At 54.0% G+C, this 20,129-nt stretch overlaps 4 protein-coding genes and 1 non-coding gene across 8 annotated transcripts in view; 4 read left to right on the forward strand and 1 right to left on the reverse strand.

Annotated features, from left to right (window-relative positions):
- The first annotated feature begins 60 nt into the window (after positions 1–60).
- spinb (spindlin b) lies at positions 61–4,518 on the forward strand. The gene is made up of 7 exons (XM_086169323.1): positions 61–177; positions 1,628–1,823; positions 2,112–2,160; positions 2,241–2,335; positions 2,668–2,823; positions 2,911–3,144; positions 3,253–4,518. The coding sequence occupies exons 2-7, from the start codon at positions 1,772–1,774 to the stop codon at positions 3,450–3,452; spliced, it is 786 nt and encodes a 261-aa protein (XP_086025449.1). The 5' UTR covers positions 61–177; positions 1,628–1,771; the 3' UTR covers positions 3,453–4,518.
- Positions 4,519–6,754: 2,236 nt separating this feature from the next.
- Positions 6,755–6,857, forward strand: LOC147221189 (small nucleolar RNA U13). Its single transcript, XR_015107903.1, has one exon. It is a non-coding gene; the product is annotated as a small nucleolar RNA U13 (small nucleolar RNA).
- A 528-nt stretch (positions 6,858–7,385) lies between these two features.
- On the forward strand, positions 7,386–11,042 carry mak16 (MAK16 homolog (S. cerevisiae)). The gene is made up of 10 exons (XM_086169373.1): positions 7,386–7,559; positions 7,976–8,025; positions 8,210–8,319; positions 8,403–8,467; positions 8,633–8,784; positions 8,953–9,007; positions 9,088–9,162; positions 9,236–9,343; positions 9,577–9,642; positions 10,693–11,042. Exons 1-10 carry the CDS (start codon positions 7,545–7,547, stop codon positions 10,930–10,932), a joined length of 936 nt encoding a protein of 311 aa, XP_086025499.1. The 5' UTR covers positions 7,386–7,544; the 3' UTR covers positions 10,933–11,042.
- A 1,361-nt stretch (positions 11,043–12,403) lies between these two features.
- On the reverse strand, positions 12,404–16,117 carry LOC147221191 (ras-related protein Rab-14-like). Its single transcript, XM_086169375.1, has 8 exons — positions 15,988–16,117; positions 15,661–15,719; positions 15,408–15,461; positions 14,917–15,094; positions 14,762–14,828; positions 14,579–14,666; positions 14,421–14,451; positions 12,404–14,313 (listed from the first exon to the last, which is right to left on the reverse strand). The coding sequence occupies exons 2-8, from the start codon at positions 15,710–15,712 to the stop codon at positions 14,136–14,138; spliced, it is 648 nt and encodes a 215-aa protein (XP_086025501.1). The 5' UTR covers positions 15,713–15,719; positions 15,988–16,117; the 3' UTR covers positions 12,404–14,135.
- Positions 16,118–16,984: 867 nt separating this feature from the next.
- LOC147221192 (actin filament-associated protein 1-like 2) overlaps positions 16,985–20,129 on the forward strand; it is a 9,864-nt gene continuing 6,719 nt past the window's right edge. For 3 of the 4 annotated variants that reach the window (XM_086169367.1, XM_086169368.1, XM_086169370.1), the window contains exon 1: positions 16,990–17,057. In XM_086169367.1, coding sequence (XP_086025493.1) covers positions 17,042–17,057 — 16 coding nt within the window. In that variant the 5' untranslated portion in view covers positions 16,990–17,041. Of the gene's footprint in view, positions 17,058–20,129 lie in introns of all 4 variants that reach the window. The other variant, XM_086169369.1, reaches the window with a different exon arrangement.

Consider the following 20,129-nt stretch of genomic DNA (forward strand, 5'->3'; position numbering starts at 1 on the left):
CACGCGTGTTTTCTTCACGCCTCTTTTGCTCGCTTTTACTTTGAAGGCCGCGCCTCCGCGCTTCCGGCCGGTCTTAGCACAGCTAGCTTGGCGCAGCGGAGCCCAGCGGAGGGACGGCGGATCGATCGAGCCGCGGCTGCCGATCGGGATTATGCGGCGGCGCTGATCGTCGAATCGGTAAGAAGGACGCGGCGCCGAGCGGGGCCGGTGCGGGAGCCGCGGGGTGGCGCAGCGCAGCGGCTCCCGCGCCGTGACGGCGGCGGTCGCGGCGGGTCCCCGGCGACTCCCGCACACCGCCGCCTCTCCTTTGTTCGCCTGCGCCTCCTCTGCAAGGATGCGGGGCTCCGGAACGACTGGCGCAGTGTGTCCCGCGCCACACTGCGTGGGCTTTTTCCATGCGTGAGCAAGGGGGTGTGTGTGCGTGCGCGCGCGCGCGCGCTCGGGGCACGCACAACACACGCAAGCAGGCAGGCAGGCGTGTCGGCGGGTCGGCGTGCGCGGGGCCGCAGTGACCCGCGGGCGGTCATCAGCATCATTAGCCGCTCCTTTCATTACGAGACACCCGGCAGGGACTGCAGGTAACGCACGCGGGCGCGTGCACGAAGATCGTGCAAGTACGAAACAAGGCGGGGGAGGAAGTGTGGAGAATATCAGGAATGCGTGTGTGTGTGTGTGTGTGTGTGTGTGTGTGTGTGTGTGTGTGTGTGTCTGTGTGTGTCCTTCACGTACATTGGCAGCATCTCCAGCGCGTGTGTGTGCGTGTGCGTGTTCCGAGTCCGTGTAACTTCATGAGAATTCCTGTTTGTCGCAGTACCTGATACACGGAGTACAACTCAGTCATGCACGGCGGAGGTACAAGTATTCTTCCACTCACACTCAGCAGTACTTTCAACATACACACAGCTGTACTACACTCACACACACACACACAACAGTACTTTCAACATACACACAGCCATACTGAACTCACACACACATCAGTACTACACTCACACACAGCGCAGTACTACAATCACACATAGCAGTACTCACTCACACACACATCAGTACTTTAATCATACACACAGCCGTATCACACTCACGCAGCAGTGCTACACTTACACACACACACACACACACACAGCCGTACCACACACACACACACACACACAGCAGTACCACACTCACACACACAGCAGTACTACACTCATACACAGCGCAGTACTACACTCAACAATAGCAGTACTCACTCACACACACATCAGTACTTTAATCATACACACAACTGTACCACACTCATACACAGCAGTGCTACCCTCACACACACAGCTGTACTACACTCACACACACACACACACACACAGCTGTCTCCATGTGTATGGTATGTATGGTAAGCTGAGTGTGTAACCCAAGTGTGCACCCATTAGTAAAAGTTGTGCGATTGACCGGTGGCCCCGTGTGTTTTGGTGTCCGTCAGACGTGATGACATCACTTCTTGGACGTTTCTCCGGTGCGGCCGCGGCCAATCACGGGCCGGGACGGGCCGGTCCCGATCAGCCGCCGAACCCCCTCGGTCCCGTCGGCCCCCCCGGCCGTGATTGGCTCACCGACTGTTGCCGGCCGCTGATCATCTGCTCTCCGTCCTCAGCGTGAAGGAGTCCTCCAGGAGTTCGCCTGGCGCCGCCCTGCATGAGGCCTCTCTAAGCCCCGCCTCCTTCCTGCCTCTCCTCCCCCCTATCCTGCCCCTCCGGCCCGGACGGGTGGCCTGCCAGGCCCCCCCACAGGTGGATGAATGAAGACCCCCTTTAAGAGCCCAGCGGCCCCTCGGCCCCGTGCAGATGGAGGTGAGGACCTGACCTCTACCACGCACACACAAACACACACACAAACACACACACACACACACGTGAAGGGGAAGCGGTGATGTCACACAGGGCCTTGTGATGAAGAAGGGGAAGCTGGAGGCTCAAAGGGAAGCGTAGCGTGAATCAGCAAGGCCAAGGGTAGCAGTTTACTCCGTGTCAATCAAAATAACACTTTCACGTCTCTCCGGGTGTCTGGATGGCGTTGCGGCGAACATGGCGTCCCGTCACCAAACGCACTGACGGCCGACGTGTCCTGTTGTGTTTCAGGACAGTCGGGCGTCTCCACGAACGTGATGAAGAAGAAGAACTCTCACAAGTCAGTATCTGGGAGCGGGCGCCAGGCGCCGTCCCCTCGCCCCCCCACCCCCCGCTAACTCTGCCCTCCTGCCCCCCCAGGAGGCCGAGGACCAGCGTGGGGCCCAGTAAGGCCCTGCCCCCCCCCCGCAGGAACATCGTGGGCTGCAGGATCCAGCACATCTGGAAGGAGGGCAGTGAGTAGCGGCGGAATAGATCCTGGTGCCGCTTCTAATCAAAAATGGATTTAGATTTATTCTTGTAAATAAATGTGGTTATTTTTGTTTGTTTTCCTTCATGTCTTTATATTTTGAACATCTATTTTCCTTCATTTATTTATTCAAATATTTTGATTTGTGTTAACTTATTTATAGATATATTTGGATTTGTTTTGTTTTGGGGCTGACATCACTTTGTTGAAAATGGAAGGGAAGCGTGGGGCCGTGACCTCTGACCCCGACCTCATGGGTCCGACCGCGGCTTTTGCAAGAAAAGTGCCATTTGAATGTTATCTTTCCCCCGACGCCAGGCAAGTCGTCCCAGTGGAAGGGGACGGTCCTGGACCAGGTTCCCGTCAACCCGTCCCTCTACCTGATCAAGTACGACGGCTTCGACTGCATCTACGGCCTGGAGCTGTACGGGGACGAGCGCGTGGTCGGCCTGGAGGTGCTGCCCGAGAGAGTGGGTGAGCGAGGCCGCCGCGACGTCGCTTCCTGTCCGGGAGCCGCCGTGAGTACGGCCGCGCCGACCATCTGCTCTGTGATCGTCCCAGCTCCGGCCCGCGTGAGCGACTCGCTGCTGGCGGACACGATGATCGGGAAGGCGGTGGAGCACATGTTCGAGACGGAGGACGGGCCCAAGGAGGAGTGGCGGGGGATGGTCCTGGCGCGAGCCCCCATCATGACCTCCTGGTTCTACATCACCTACGAGAAGGACCCGGTGCTCTACATGTACCAGCTGCTGGACGACTACAAGGAGGGCGACCTGCGCATCATGCCCGACTCCAGTCAGTGCCCCGCCACGATCAAAGCCGCGGCCGTTAGCGACCGCGGCGAAGGTTGTCGGGAGGTGTGTGAGGTTTGTGCCTGATGCAGACTGTCCCCGGTGTCCGCAGACGACGGCCTGGCGGCGGAGCGGGAGCCGGGCGAGGTGGTGGACAGCCTGGTGGGCAAGCAGGTGGAGTACGCCAAGGAGGACGGCGGCAAGCGCTCGGGGATGGTCATCCACCAGGTGGAGGCCAAGCCCTCCGTCTACTTCATCAAGTTCGACGACGACTTCCACATCTACGTCTACGACCTGGTCAAGACCTCCTAAGACTCGCGTCCGCCCCCCCGCCCTCCGCCCCCCCAGAAGCCCCCCCGCCATCCATGAAGCCTTTGATGTCCCGACGAGAGCGGCCGCGTCCTCCGAAAAACCGTCGATGCTAATAATAAACGTTGCTGTTGTCATGGCGACCATTGCAAGGAAGAGCCCGATGCCCGGATCGGGTCCGGAACCCTTAACCCCCCCCCTCGTACCTGAGACCCCGACCGGCCGGAGACCCGCGGGGGTTCATGAAGGGACGGGCGGTCGGTCGTCGTGTCGGTGTAAATATGGCCGCACCGCAACCCGTCGGCGGAGCCACCAGGACGCGGACTCCTGGTTCCCGCAGCCGTCTGCGGCGGTGGAGCCGCCGGAGCCTTCGCAACCTTCAGAACTCTTCGTGTTTGTTTGAACTCGCCGTTCAGTCGATGCCGGGGTGAGAGACGGCGCCGCGTTGAAGCGCCGTCCGCCCCGAGTCCACTTCACCTTCTCACATCACACCTGCAGGCGGACGCCTCGGAAACCACATCCCTGTCAGTTTTCAGGTCGTAAATGTTCAGGTCAGGTGACTGAGAAAACACGTGCGCACACACACACACAGCGGGGTTAATGCCTGTGTGTGTGTGTGATCCTCTAATGTCTCAAAGGCCTGTTTTATCTCCAGAACACGGAGCTGGTTTCAGGAATGTCTGAAAACCAAAACCTGACCCTAAATCTCCTAAAAATGCACTCCTGTCTGGATATTAAGCCAAGCTAGCTTAGTGTAGCATCTCCATCACTGCTGCTGATGGAGATGCTAACTATGCTAATGAGATAGCGCTTCAACCAGCCAGTCCACAGATTTGTCTTTTCAGTTGGAAGCCAAGGCCATCTTTCAGGCCGGTTGATGTAATAATCAATAGTCAATCCGTTTGGAGTCTGAGGCCGGTGGAACTTCCGGAGGCTCCTGGACGATCCCATCGATTGGACTGATCAGACCTGGACCTGCGGATCCCGTTCGCCAAACGATGTTTCAGTCAGTCAATCATCAATAAACTGTTTAATGTAAAGGAAATAAAATAAAACGTGTTTGTTATCGGATGGAGTTTTCATTAAATACAGTATATGTGTGTGTGTGTGTGTGTGTTCTGAGTGTTTGAGTTTCTCGCGTTGCCCCAGCTGACCCCCTCAGGGTTCCCTGGGGTCACGTGACCCCCAACACACTTCACAAAATTGCCCCAGTGGCGCCCCGAGAGGTGACATGTGGAACTGCATGTTACCCCTCTTCTTCTTCCGGCTTTCCCCTTCAGGTGTCTCCACAGCGAGTCCACCTTCTCCATCTAACCCTATTCTCTAGATCCTCCTCTCTCACACCAACTACCTTCATATCTTCTCTCACGACGTCCATAAATCTTCTCTTTGGTCTTCCTCCAGACCTCTTGCCTGGCAGCTCCAATTCCAGCATCCGTCTACCAATATATTCTCTCTCCCTCCTCTGTCCATGACCCAACCATCTCAGTCTGGCTTCTCTGACCTTCTCTCCAAAACATCTAACATGTGCTGATGGACTCCTTCCTGATCCTCTCCATCCTGGTCACTCCCAAAGAGAACCTCAACATCTTCATCTCTGCAACCTCTAGTTCTGCCTGCTGTCTTTTGGTCATTGGAACAGTTTCCAGTCCAAACATCATCGCTGGTCTCACCACTGTCTTGTAAACCTTTCCTTTTATTCTGGCTAAAAGTCTCATTACTGAGAAATAAATGATGTTTCTGTTCAGAAACAACAGACAGCGTGAAATACTTTATCTGATGTTTTCCAGCAGCAGTGGTCAGAAGTCCTGGGGCTTCTGGACAGGAAGCTGAAGACTCACTGACCATCAGAACTGCAGCCACCGAGAGAATGGTGATTTTGTGTTGTTCCTGAAGAGGAGGGTCCAGCAGAGCAGCAGTCCACAACCTTTTCTGTGCCAAGGACTGGTTTTATGCATAAAAAGATGTGCGGGGGTTCAAATAATAAAAACCTTTGTCAGTTCACACTATTTAATCTGAATACAACCATTACACATCATACTAGTTGATTAAAATCAACCTGCACTTTTATAAAATATATATATATATATAAACAATAAAAAAAATGAAAGTTTTGAGGGTTTCATAGCTTCGTTAGCTGTTCAACCTGGTGCAATGCACCTGTAAGGTAGGTAGGAATCTTACTTTTAAATGCAGATTTCTTTTTGCCGGCAGTCTGTGACACTTCTGCGGTCTCATTGTTTCTGAATAAGCTCTCCGGCAACTTTTGTTTCTGGCTCAAGTTTTCCAAGGACTAGCTTGTGGAAGCCGATGTGTGAAATGGCAAGACGAAGTGAAGTGCGGCAGTAAGGCGAACCCTTTTTTCAAGGAAGGTTGGATACAAAAAAACACTAATTTTTACCGATAAAGAGTGTCTTTGTGGACCGGTACCAAACGATCCATGGACCGGTACCAGCCCGGGGACCAGGGTCGGGGACCCCTGCAGCAGAGGACAGGGGAGTGTTCGGGAAAATGAAGGGAACGTCTTTCCTTTCCCAAGGGACGACCCTGAACGTGGACCTGAATCCAGAACCGAACGTGCAAACAATAACAGAGATGTGTGTGGCCGGAGATCTGACAAGGTCTTACTGTGATCGTTCAGGATACATGTTCATCTCCATTCCATCTGTGAGGGTTTCAGGGTTTGAGAAGCTGCTGGAACACACCTGGCCACGTTCACCTGAGGATTCTGATGAGCCGCTGTCGGAAGAACCTTCATCAGGAGACCAACCGTCGCCTCCAAGACGAACGGCAGAAGAACCGCTCTACGATTCATCTGGAAAACAGAATAAAAAAAACAGCTGAGCACCGACGAAGAAAAACTGGAATATATTCATATATACATTTATCTTAAGTACATTATAAATAATAATCAGGTATTCTGTGAGAAAAGGGTCTTGGTTGTTCCAAGCTCACTTTACTTACATGTATTATTTTCCAAAAACAGATATCGACGTCCCTGTATGAAGAATTGTGGGATCTAGAAGTTCAGGCACAAGATGCAGGTCAGGCGGCGCTTCCGGTTACTCACCTGGAAGAACGGCTACGTCACAGAGTGACGTCATCCCCCAGAATGCACCTCGCGCAGAAAGATGTCGGTTTTGTTCGTGTCGCTTCACGCTCGGTGACACGAAGCCAGGAAAAGAGTTGTCCCGGGGGGCGGGTTCTTCCGGGTTCCTCCGCCGGTGGTTCGGTGTGAGCACGGAACCGGGAGTGAAAGGCACCGCCGCGCTGCATCACCTTCCCGCGGCGCCTCGGCGGCGACGATCCTTTCGGTTCAGACACGTGATGATCGGTCCAATCACGGCTCTCCGTGACAGGCGCGGCCCCAATACCTTGTTACGTTACAGCGCCTCAAACCGTCTGATTCCCGAACCGGAGGTGATATACTAATATCTCATCATTTATCATCGTAAGATATTATGTTGTGTTAAAAAACAATTAAAAGCACATAAACAACAATAACTTTTTTTTGACGTTTCCTCAAATTACTTATTAAATCGTCTTCATCGTTGAGCACAAAATTCCTTCTTTGGTCTCTTCTCTTCAAGTGTCGCCACAGCGAGTCAACCTTCTCCATCTCACCCTATTCCCTGGATCCTCCTCTCTCACACCAACTAGCTTCATATCTTCTCTCACTACGTCCTTAAAACTTCTCTTAACGCCATTAATCGCCATGTCGAAACAATATGTAAAAACGTGGGAATCTGTGTTTTCCATTCAGACTTTTTGCAAAATAAGGACAAAAAAGTTCCAGTGCAACTGAATAAATTCCCTCCATCAACCCGTCTGATCACGGTATTGATAATCGACTTTCAATTACTTCCTCCTGCTCGTTCACGTTTTCTGCCCCTCGTATCGCGATACTTCCTTCCGTGACGTCATTTCTTAACTCTCTGAACCAAACAATATGGTGGCTTCCAGGCGACCCATGTGACTCCTCTAACAGAGAAACGAATTGAAGAGACATTTAAAATATAATAATAACCCGACTCGTCTCCTTAAAAGTTCTGGAACGAACCGCGGGTCTCCGCGCGGCTCCGTGACGAACCGAAGATGCAACACGACGACGTGAGTGACCGGTTCCGCTCGGCGAGGTGTCCATGCTAGCGTTAGCTAGACGGTGGCTAGCATCGCAAAGTTACCGTCTTACCGGCTCACCGGCTTTATGTACCGGGTCGCCGTCTCCGGTGATCAGTGAGAATACCCCCGGCTACACTGGAGAAGCCAAATTTATCGATTTTCAAGGTTTCCGTTTCGAAACCCGGTGTTGTAATTTAGTCGCTGCGGTGCTAGCTTGATGGCCAAATTCCGCCCCAAAGAGGAGCCCGGTTGTCCCCGCGGACACGCGGAGCCGCACCGGCATCCGGTGTCTTGCCGTCAGTCCGGGGACGGGATCGCTACTGTTCGGCGTATTTATTTCCAGCCCCTAATCCACACATCAACTCTGAGATGCTTTAACGTGCTGTTGTGTCTGCGCCACGCAGGTGATCTGGGACATCATCGGCAACAGACAGTTCTGCTCCTTCAAAGTAAAGTAAGTCAGGACTTCCTGTCGGTAGTCGCAGGGTTGCAGAGGGCGAGGGTGGACTCATGGCTGGGATTCAGTCTCTGATAGCAGTCCTACATAGAATATGTTTTACCTGTTCACCTCGCTCATCGTCTGGACTGTAGCTTTAACTATGAGAAGAAGCTCTAACGTCAGGTTGGACTCCCCGCAGGACGAAGAGCCAGAACTTCTGCAGGAATGAGTACAACCTGACGGGTCTCTGCAACCGCTCATCCTGCCCGCTCGCCAACAGCCAGTATGCCACCATCCGAGAGGAGAAAGGTAACGCCGTGGCCCCCCTTCCACCTCTGATAGGACAAGATGCAGATGAATCAGAGTGTGTGTGTGTGTGTGTGTCTGTCCAGGTCAGTGTTTCCTCTACATGAAGGTGATCGAGAGGGCAGCCTTCCCCGCCAGGATGTGGGAGAAGGTGAGCAAGCGTTCCCCACTTCCTCTTACCTATCAATCAGTCTGTAGTCCCTTCTATTCAATGTGCTGCTATTTTGTGTGTGTGTGTGTGTGTGTGTGTGTGTGTGTGTGTGTGTGTGTGTGTGTGTGTGTGCGCGCGCGCGCGCGCGCGCGCGTAAATGAGCAGGTGAAGCTCAGTAAAAACTATGAAAAAGCCCTGGAACAGATCGACGAGAACCTGATCTACTGGCCTCGATTCCTGAGGCACAAGTGTAAACAGAGGTTCACCAAGATCACGCAGTACCTCATCCGCATGAGGAAACTGGTACTCAAGAGACAGTGAGTACTACAGTAGTACTAGCACTACTACACATCTCACAGTACTGCATGCAAGTGTCTTATTGATACACACCGGTGTGTCGTTTAGTGTCTATTGCAGGTGGAGGCTTGTTTTCCTCCAGGTGTGTGTGTGTGTGTGTGTGTGCATTAACTGTGTGTGTGTTGCAGGAGGAAGCTGGTTCCCCTGAGCAGGAAGGTGGAGCAGAGGGAGAAGAGGAAGGAGGTCGGTGGTCGGTCGGTCCATAGGGGAGTCTGACTCCCGTCTGTTCTGGTCTGACGCTGGTTGTTCTTCCGTGGTTGCAGGAGAAGGCCCTGATCGCCGCCCAGCTGGACAACGCCATCGAGAAGGAGCTGCTGGAGCGTCTGAAACAGGGGACGGTACGCCTCGCCGCCGCTCCTGGACCCTGACGTTTGAGGGAGCGCCGTGTTTAACGTGCGCTTTGTGTTACAGTACGGAGACATTTACAACTTCCCGGCTCACGCCTTCGACCGAGCCATGGAGCAGCAGGACCGGCACGAGAGCGAGTCGGAGTCTGAGGAGGAGGAGGAGGACGACGAGGTGAGGAAGAGCCCCGTTTATGAGCTTTGGGGTTTTGACGGCCTTACGTTCCACATTGAATGAGTTAATAATCACGTGACGTTCCAATAAATGAACGCCGACACCTGCACGTGTGGGAGACGTCGGATCCGGGGAGAAAACATCTCTGCATCGGGCAGAACCTCTAGAATGTGGGCGCCCCAGAGGAGGCCGGGCCTCCTGCCGTGTCACATGATGTCCTGTTGCCTCTGCAGGACGTGGGGAAGCGGGAGTTTGTGGCCGAAGAAGAAGTGGAGGAGAGCGACCTGAGCGACTTCGAGGTAAAATCTCATCTACGCCAGAAGGGTTAAGAGTCCGGAAGAACATAAATAGTCATTTAAAACACAGGCTCACTCTGAAAAACATCGTTAGTCAGATGGAGCTCAGATAGAACGAAGCCTTTGGATCAGGGGTTCTTAACCTTTCCGACCCTGAGGCCCATTTTTCCAGTACAGAGTGGCCCAGGGCCCATTAAATATAATTTTAATATATATTATTTTTTTATTATTAATTGTATTATATATTATTCAATATGTATTATTTAATATATAGACACTGTATAGGTTTATAATTATCTCACTCTTGGTTTGATTTGTATTCAATTCAATTCAATAAACCAAATCCACTTACAGTTTACCAAGCAAAAACCTTGTCAAATAAAATGAAATAAAATGGTTTCTTACTTTGTGTCTCACGTCTGGCTACGAGCTAGCTAGCTTTCAGTGCACGTTTAGAGTTGCCAGTCAGTGACGCCATCCATCTTTTCTGCATCGGCAGCCCGTCTTCTTTTCTCTTGAAAAATTCCACCGGCTTTCCCACAAGCGTGGGATGCTCGGTCTCCAGGTGCCGCTGTAGTTTTGACGGCTCAAGTGCTTCGTCAGACAGCGTTAACACACACTCCACACACTGGGCTCTCGCCACTGCCTCGCTACCTCCGTTTAGGAAGCCGTACTTCATGAAGTCGGGATCGTACTTGCGCAAAAATTTCCTTTTTGGCAGGGGGTCGGCTTCATTTTTTTGTTTTAAATATTCCTCCATCTTGTTTGTTTCCAGCTAGCTGAATGTCTTCTCCTTATTTATGGAGCCGGTTAAAGTAACAACTGACTGATGAATTAGCGTCACTACATGGTCAGGAGTTGTTATTGCATCCCGCGGCCCACACGTACAAAACAGATTTTTTTTTGCGGCCCACTAGAATGGCGCTCGGGCCCAAGTTTGGGCCGCGGCCCTTTGCTTAAGAATCCCTGCTTTAGATGACCATGATGATGCGTTCAGGGACTGCGGGTGAACCGTAAACCCGACGCCTGCTGAGTTGTCCCCTCTGGTTCCAGGACATGAACAAGCTGAAGACCAGCAGCGATGAAGAGGAGGAGGAAGGCGGCCAGGAGGACGTGGACATGAGCGAGGAAGAGGAGGAGGAGGAGGAAGAGCAGACAGCGAAGGCAAAGGCCCGCCGCTCCAAAGGCAAATCTCCCGCCAACGGCTCGGCGGCGAGGAAGAAGAGGCCGTACGTGGAGATCGAGTACGAGCAAGAGGCGGAACCCGCGACCAAGAGCAAGGCCTCCTGGTGATGTCACACCCCGCGGCCAATCAAAGACTGAGAGACTTCTGCGAGGTGATGACATCACAGGGAGCGGGCCGCCTCTGTGGAGTTTGTTAAATAAAGTTATGTTTCCACTCAGTGTGAAGGTTGTGCCGCTCTTCATCCAGGAGTTCCTCCAATCCCCAAGGAGCAGGCAAGGTCACATGACCCCCCCTTCACCTTGATTAGTTGACGGTAACTGTCAATCAAATTCTGTGCAAGAGGCGGAGCTTATGATAGGCCGAGTAAAATGTAGAATGATGTCATTGACGTTTTAAAGTAAAACGAGTGTTTAAGTTTGTAAAATTTTCTTACATTTTTATTTACGATATCAAAAGGTTTTATTGATCAGCTATCGGGGCTGGATTGACAGTTTGTGTTTATTTGTCCAGTTTAGATTTTGTAGCGGTCTGTGAGAACTATCTGACCCAGATCTGAAAAATAAAGCTCCTTTTGCTCAAAATCCCTGACAGAAATTATTGGGAAAGTCAGACAGGAGGTTAAGGGAACACTTTTTAAGAAATGTGGCTATTTCATCCTGGAGCCCCACGCTGGGGTCAAGGGTCACAGGACGTCACACAGAGCAAGCAGCATTTCAGCTTTAGTTCCTGAGGAGCGCCGGGCCGCTGGAAGCTCAACTTAAAGAACACTTTAAAAACCTGTCTGGAAAGAACTTCTCCAGGAAACTTGCACCATCTTTGGCCCGGTTTGAGGAAACTTCTGTTTCACCTGTCTTGGTACCATCTCTCCACAATCTGAGCTCTTGGAAAACTCCTCAGGCTGTGTGGGCTCCTGCTTCCAGCACAGCTTTAACTTCCATCTCCACCAGCCTTTCTTCTCAAGTATAATTTCAACAGTTCATCTAAAATGATTGCAATCCTGACTGAGGATCACCGGTCGCCTTCAAACTGGAGCTGTAATGCTTCCTGTCCCTCTGCTGCTGTTCTGAGGGATGCTGGACACCTTGAGGAGGTCCAGAAGGTGCAGTTTCACCTACTTACAGGCGTGGCTGAGGCCTCCGAGCAGGTCCTACTGAGGTCTTCAAGATTCAACAGCAGACACAGAGGAGGAGGTCGGGGGAGCGGCGCTGGTCACAGAGGCCGACCGTAAGATGACATGTCCGTGTTCTCATGAAGAACGCCGGTGACGACCGTTTTCCTGCCTTTGCCGTGAAAGTTGGAGGTTTTCTGCTGGAAATGATCTTCTGTCTCCTCGGTGTTCCAGACGTCAGCAGGCGTCCTGCCGACGTCCTGCCGACGTCCTGCAGCTCCAGTGCAAACGCAGGTGTGTGTAGATGCTGGTTAGCGCTGGAATGCTAAGCGTGAAAACAAATACCGGCCCAACTCCGGCTAAGACGAGCGGAGGCGCCGCGTCTGGGCGGGTCGGAGTGGCTCGGCGGCGGCGGTGTTGCCGTGACAACAGGCACGGCGGCGTCAATCAGTGGCAGAGGGACGCTTTACAACAATCACAATACTTTATTTCCCGGAAGGCAAAGAGTGAATCTGATGCGTTCGAGGGTCCGTCGGTGCCCGAGGCGCCGACGCAGAAGCTCCGGCCCGGCGCCGGAACGGGACGGGAGGTTCTGCCTCGGCTCTCGCCTTCTCCTCGGGACTTTGGACCCACGAATTCGTCAAAACGTCCGTCTGGTTACCCGCCGGGTCGGGTCGGGGCTCCTTCTCCAGTCGCTTCCAGAACTCGGGTCGCCGCCGCCTTTATTGCACTTGGATCAAACCGAGGCCGAGGACTCAGAAGGTCCGGTTCTCCATGCTGGACTACGGCTCCGGAGCCCGAGGTCCGGCACCTTCGGTGAGGTCCGCCGGCGCCGGGGTTACGGCCCGATGGTTGACAGAACATTCTTTGGGTCTACCGATCCCCACCGATGGCGGCGTGATCTCCGCTGGAGGAAGAAGATCTTCCACAGGCTTGATGGTACCGGTTCCGCTCCGGAACTTTCCATCCACAGCCCACGGCTAAAACAATAAATTAACCAAAGATCTGAGCAGGAGCCGGCCAGGTGCCGTCGGAGGACCGACGTTCTGACGTCCAGGGCCTCCGGTTGAAGACTCTGGTCTCCAAACATGAAATTTAAGACTTTTCACAGGAGGAACCTCAGACAGAAGCGTGAGGGAACAAGAATACGGATCCACAGGTTCACGTCAAAGACTCCAGGCCGAGGTTTGAAGAGCAGACTCCGCTTTGGACTGAACTGCAGACGGGAACCACCCGAGGTCCAGGTCTGGCAGGCCAAGCTGGTCGTCCGGGTTCGGGTTTGGTCCAGATCTTCAAATCTGAGCTGACAAACGTGAAGTCCTCTTTGGAGACACGGAGCGTCTGGAACAGGGATGGCTCTCACCTCGGAGGTCCACTGGGATTAGAGAGAAGGTCCCTAGAAGGTCCAAGCCTACAGAGAAACGCGGTCTGGTTTTGAGGTTCTGGTTGGTGCCAGAGACCCCTGGACCCGGTCTGGGCTCGGGTCCGGACCGGGATTCAGACTCTGAAGACATGGAGATCAGAGGTCTGACTGGTCAGAGCAGAATCTCTCTGGTCCAGGTTTGATGGGACAAAGAAACTCTGGACTAGTTCTGACTGAGAGGAGGGTCCAGGGATTCATCAATGCATCTTGGGGACCAACGGTTCTTCCGGGTTTTGTTGGGGGACCTGGTCCGGACACGAGTCCAGGACTGTTTGGGGGCTCGGCTGGAATGAGGCTGGACACCCTGAAGACTGTGGTCTTCAGAACTGTAGCTTGGCCCGCCTGTGAACCTTCTATCTGACCAGACTTTTGGTCCAAAGCTGAGATCTCAGTGGACAAGGCTTGAAGGAATCTGGGGGACGCCCGGGTGTGTGTGTGTGTGTGTGTGTGTGTGTGTGTGTGTGTGTGTGTGTGTGTGTGTGGGGGGGGGGGGGGGGGGGGGGACGACACCACACCAATTCAAGATCTGCAATGGTGAGGTTCTCCTACGGTTCTCCAAGGTCAGGTTCCTCGGTTCCCCGGACGCGGGCCGAGGAACGAGACCGGAGAAGTTTGTGTTTGCGGGTTTGGTCCTAATGGTTGGATGGGGAGCGGTCTGACTGAGCAGAGGACGGCCGTGTTCCAGGTCTCCATGGACAGGAGACGCGTGTTAGTGTCTGGAGAAGAAGGTCAGGGTGAGTTTGTCCATCTGCGTCCGGCCGGTGGTCTCCAGGCCCCGGTTAGCAGCTGCAGCCGTCTTTGGCCGGCTGGCTGTCGGCGTTGAGGCGTCCGCCCTGCGGCGCCGACGGTTTGTGCTGGACGCCCGACTCGGCCGCGTTGAGGTCCAAACTGCCGTCCTGGATGTTCTGGTAGATCCTCTTGGCGGCCTCCAGGAAGGCCTCCTCCACGTTCTCCCCCCTGGAGGAGCAACACGAGGAAGCCATCAGGACCCAAACACCTCCAGGCACAGCTTCTGGCGACTATCTATGTTGGTTGTGTGTGTGTGTGTGTGTGTGTGTGCTCACGTCTTAGCGCTGGCCTCTAGAAACAGCAAACCTGAAAAGGGACAGCCAGATTAGACCTGAGTGTTTTCATTTCCTGAAGCTCTCAGGGAGCAGGTGAGCAGGTGAGCAGGTGAGCAGGTGAGCAGGTCTCTGGGCTGCAGGCTGAGGTTTCTACCCACCGTTCTCCTCAGCGAACTGCTTGGCCTCCTCGTAGGTGACGTCCCTCTGCGCCTCCAGGTCGCCCTTGTTCCCGATCAGGATGATCACCTGCAAACACCAGGAGGTCACGGGCGGTCACCCGACCGGCGCCGCCCGGTGGCGGCGTGCCGTCTCGCGTCCAGGTGCGTCCGAGATCTACTCACCGTGTTGGGGTTGGTCAGGTTCCTGGCGTCGGTCAACCAGCTGCTCAGGTGGTTGTAGGTGCTTCTCCTGCACACAGAGAAGAACGTGAAACATTCCCGACGCCACGGCGACAGGCCAGAGCGCCACCGCCGCAAGGGTCGCAGGTCAGGGGTACCTGGTGATGTCATAGACCATGAGGGCCCCCGCGGCGCCCCTGTAGTAGGACCTGGTGACGGCCCTGAACCGCTCCTGACCCGCCGTGTCCCAGATCTGCAGCTTCACCTTCTGACTGTGGACCTCCATGATCCTCGTCCCAAACTCCACCCCGATGGTGTGAGGGCAGTCTGCCATGACTGCACACACACACACACACACACACAAACACACATTGAGGGAAAACAGCTCTGAGATTATGAAAGCAGAGAAGTGATTTAATCAGATTAGACTCCCGGCCGAGCCGAGCCGAGCCGAGCCGGTCCACCGAGCTGCTCCTCATCACCTGATCCGGGGTGACCTGGAGGTTTTGGCAGGACCAGGGAGGTGTCTGATCTCCACCCTGGTCCGACAGCCGTCTCTGCACTGAACCCAGCGGGTGTCTGTGCGAGTTGGACCGGCTCTTTTACAATGAAAGACTAAACAAGAGGAGAAAAGGGGAAGAGGACTCACACTTCTTCTCGGTGAACTGGTGGAGCAGACAGGACTTCCCCACTCCCATGTCGCCTTCGGGGACAGGAAGCAAACGTTAGCGTATTTAAAACAACACTTGGATCTTGCGGTTGCTGGAGGAATTCGGGTCCTGAGCCGCTTCCGCCAGGAAGCGCGACATTCCCGGATGTGCAGAAGAGCTGGTCGGCCTCGGTCCGGATCCGGATCCGGATCGGAATGTGCAGCGATCGGTTCCGGCGGAGCCGTGACTCACCGATGATGATGTACTTGAAGATGTAGGAGTAGTTGTACGGAGCCGCCGTCATCTTGGAACTGCGGACGAATAAATAAAAGTCCTTAAAGCGCACGGTGACGGAGCGGCTCCCCGGCGTCAAACACCCCGGCGGGGGAGCGAGGCGCGATCAGCTGACTTTCGCCTCCTGTTAGCTTAGCATTAGCACCGAAGCTCCACCGGCTAATAGCTGCAACTACGTCTTGCTAATATGCTACGGGACGAAAAGCCGCTCACGTCAAAATTCACTCCAAACATCCGGACACACGGCGGCCGAAGAGCCCCCGGGTCGCCGAACGCGTCGCTTACCTTCCGTCCGGGCGTCTGTTGGAACCGAACCCGCGATGAAGCCGCTGCTTTGACGGATAATCGTCTCGGTTAGCTCGCTAGCCCGCTGATCCGCCAGGAGTCCCGCCCCACTTCCGTGATTCTTCTTCTGCGGATGCGAAGCCGAGGTCCGCTGCCGGGCGGCGGGCGCGGCTGCCCCCTGGCGGGCGGAGGTATCCGGCTAAATACACAAGTTCTCATGCCGTTTATTTATTCATTTCATTTATTTGTTTATTTTCTTTTTCTTCTAAAATTAAACATTTCTCACAAACCTTTCATCTTGTTAACTCGTACGGTTAAGTGATTGCATACAAAACGAATGTCCTCATGTCTTTACGCCTCCTCATCTCTGTTTGTATTATTGACATTCGATTCTACTTTCCCATCTTTGTTTGAACATATGTATATCTGTTTATACTTTTTGTGTTCAATAAAAGATTGGATGAAAAAAAAGCCAGACCCTTTGGACGATTTCATTCCCTCCTTTTAATCAAAAGGGACTCATATTGAAGCCATCGGTCTCTGTGACATTTAGCAGTACTTGACACAATGAGTACCCGATTAGTTAATCATTCAGAAATGCTATGTGCTATACGTGGTTTCATTTTTGTTCTTTTTAAGATTCTGTTCATTTTCTCGTTTTTTTTTCAACAAAAGTTCAAGAGTCCGTATCGCATTTTGGACAGACCGCTCCGTTGTTTTTCCACCCGTCGGTCCGGAGGGGGTTTGGGGTGAAAAGCAGCCCCTCGGTCGGAGGCTGATTTACGTGGCGGTTGATCCGGGCCGACGGACTGATCCCGCACCGGCCCGTCAGTTCCAGAAGCTTCTGCCGCTTCACTAGTCCGGAAAGCGTATTTGAGGTGGTTTCCCGCCAGCCAGATGTTTTCTTCATGCCGTGCCCCCCCGCCCCTGCTGACATCACGGCCAGGCGGGGCGGGACCTTCTGCAGAAACAGGCCAGTGTTCTGTCCGCAGCAGTCGCTTCTCGTCGGAGGCTCGGACGTTATGAGACGGAGGCTCCGGCTCCAGTGAGGAACATGGACAAACAGAAAGGTAGGAGAACCACGTCCACCGGGAGGAAGGTCCGGACCTTCTCAGAGAGGCTTCCGGAGGACGGTACAAGTTTCTCCTCGTCATCGATCATTTCTCGCTGAACATTTGTGGTTTTGAAGGTTCCTCCTTGCAGGTTTCTGTCTCCCTCAGCAGGTTCTAGTCAGAGTGCGTTGAGGTCCGTCACCTTAATGGCTGACAGTTTGAACTCCTCTTCATCTTCATGGCTTCCTCGAGCGGCAGCAGTAGAACCCCGGTCGTGTCAATCGGAGTTGGAGATGATTTCCACGGCGAAGTGTGTCGTTTGAATGGTGCCGCCGTGGCTCCGCCCCCGGGCTGTGATTGGACGCCGGAATGGCCTTCACCTTCTTTGGACAAGTTTCTCAATAATTATCAGGGAAGAAGCCATTTCCTCCCTCCTTGCTGTCGTCTCCGAACACATGGTTGCTCCAGAGGTTCTGCTGCTCTGGTGACCAGACCAGCGCAGGGTCCCACGGCCGGCGCCGTCTGTCAGATGACCCGTGAGAAGGTTCTGCTGAACCACCGCGCTGATGTTCTCACACAGTTGTTGTGCTCGTGCTGTTGGGGTTGTTGGGCGTCCGGCCCGTCGGTCGAGCTCCGGGTGTTCGGGAGGTCGGACCTCCAGCCTCCCGCTGCCGTCTGCGGGATTTCCTGGGGGTCGACGGCCATGTTTGTAGTCACGGTCACTGTCAAGCGGTAGCACTCAGAAGACGGCTGAGTCCGGGTTCCACAAACCACCCGTCTGGCTGGAGAACTTTCTGAAGGTCTGGGAGAGACGCGACGAGAGCGCCAATCATCTGATCTCCGTTCCAGAGGGCGAAGGATGAAGCAGAAGGTTCAGAGTCTTGGTTGTGTTTGGTCGTCGTTTACGTGACCGATCGGCTTCCTGCTTCCATCCACGCTTCTGAAGGAGGTTCTCTGAGAAGGGTTCCTCCAAGGGTTCCTGTGGGTTCTTGTGTTTTCATGCAGGATGAGCGAAGGGGGGAGCGCCGCGTTCTGATTGGACGCCCGGAGATTCAGAGGAAACCGAGTTGTGTAAATGTTTCTGCCTCGCTATATTTACAGGGGATGAAAGAGAAGGCTGACACACACCCTGCAACACACACACACACACACACACACACAGATGAGGAGGAAGACCATCTCTGCTAATTTCAGGGTTTGTGTTTCTTGGTAAACAAACATCTTCAATCACGGGGGGAAAAACAAGGCCGAGGGGGACGGCGTCACCGGGGGCAACGGCGGCGGCGTCCTGGCGTGCGGGTTGGGTCGCTGCGCTCCTCACTGGGTTGTTTGCAGTTGTTGGCGTTCGGTCGTTCTGGGACGTCGCCCCCCCCGGCATGGAGGACACAAACAGGAAGTGGCGTGCTGCTGATGACGGAGATGTTGTGTGGTCAGCGGGTCGTTGTCAGATGATGGCCGGACGTGGCCGGCGGCTTCAAAGGGCCGATGCCGCGATAGGCGGCGGCGAGCAGCGGCGGCGAGTCTGCGTTTGTGTCTCCCTGTGGACGGCGTGCACGGCGGGTGGGAGGCCAGGAATGCCTTAAAGCAGCAGCCGGCCCATTAGCGGCCTCTGAGACAATCCACTCCTGTTCTCCACGAGGACCTCCAGCCTTCTCCACCTCCTCCATCCTCACAGCTGCAGCACAACACCAACGCCTCCTCACGCTCCCGTGGATGGAGGAAACATCACAGTGTGTCGGCGTGAGGGGGAGGAGCCAATCACGGCGAGAGGCGGGGCTTAAGCCTCACGGGTCAGCTGTCAATCACGAGACCACACATAGACATCCAAACGTTGGCTCCAAACGATGTTCGTTGGTTCCATGTTCTCCACAAGCACAGGGAGAACTTGGAGACTCCACAGTGAGGGAACTCAGCCTGGAGAACATGGAGAACCCGGGAAGAACCTGGGACCTCCAGCAGACATTCCTTCGACAGTTGGACCACGAGGCGACTGTGAGGTTCTTCAGTCCCATCACCTCTCACAGGGGAAGGTTCTGAAAGACGGTCCTCAATAATTACTCTTCAAGGTTCCAGTGCTCGACGAGTGAGTGCTCCGTAGAAGGTTCTGGTGATTGTAGAAGTCTAGTTGCAGAGCCCTGGATGCTGGGGGTTCTTTGTTGCTTTGTGAGTCTGGAGAACCTGCTCCATGTTCTAGCACTCGGTACCTTCGGAGAACAAGGTTCCATAAAGAGGACTCGTTCCTGCAGGGAGCTTCTCTACAGGTTGCTTGGGATAGTTCTAGGGGAAATGTAGAAGGTTCCTGTGGACCCGTCCAGATACACTTCAGGGCCAAAAGTATTGTCTCATCCGTCCAAATCTCAGATGTTCCAGTCCCTTCCACGGCCACAGGTGCATCAAATCAAGCACCAAGGCGTGCAAACTGTTTTCACAAACATTTGTGAACGAACAGGTGTCTCTCAGGTTCTCAGTGAACTCCAGCGTGGAGCTGTGATAGGAGGCCACCTGTGCGACACATCCAGTGGTGACATTTCCTAAACATTCCACAGTCGACTGTCAGCTGGATCAGAAGAACGTGGAAGTGTTTGGGAACGACGGCGACTCGGCCATCGAGTGTGAGGCCACGTAAACTGAGGGAGCGGGTCGGAGGAACGCTGAGGCGCATCGTGCCGAGAGGCGGCCGACTTTCTGCAGAGTCAATGGCTGCAGACCTCCAAACTTCACGTGTCCTTCAGATGAGCTGAAGAACAGCGCGCAGAGAGCTTCATAGAATGGCTCTCCATGTCCGAGCAGATGAAAGCACGCCGACACCGGACTCCAGAGCAGTGGAGATGCCTTCTCTGGAGTGACCCATCGCGCTTCTCCATCTAGCAATCTGATGGACGAGTCTGGGTTTGGCCGTCGCCAGGAGAACGCTGATCATCTGACTGCATTGTGCCGAGTGTGAAGTTTGGTGGAGGGAGGATTGTGGTGTGGGCTTGTTTTGGCCCCTTAGTTCCAGTGAAAGGAACTCTGAAAGCTTCGACATACCAAGACATGTTGGACAATTCCATGCTAGACCCAGGCCTTCTCAACCAACATAAGCGTGTGACC

Source organism: Fistularia commersonii, chromosome 22 (assembly GCF_037954325.1).
Source record: "Fistularia commersonii isolate RoL2024-O1a breed Wild chromosome 22, RoL_Fcom_v1.0, whole genome shotgun sequence".
Lineage (NCBI taxonomy): Eukaryota > Metazoa > Chordata > Actinopteri > Syngnathiformes > Fistulariidae > Fistularia > Fistularia commersonii.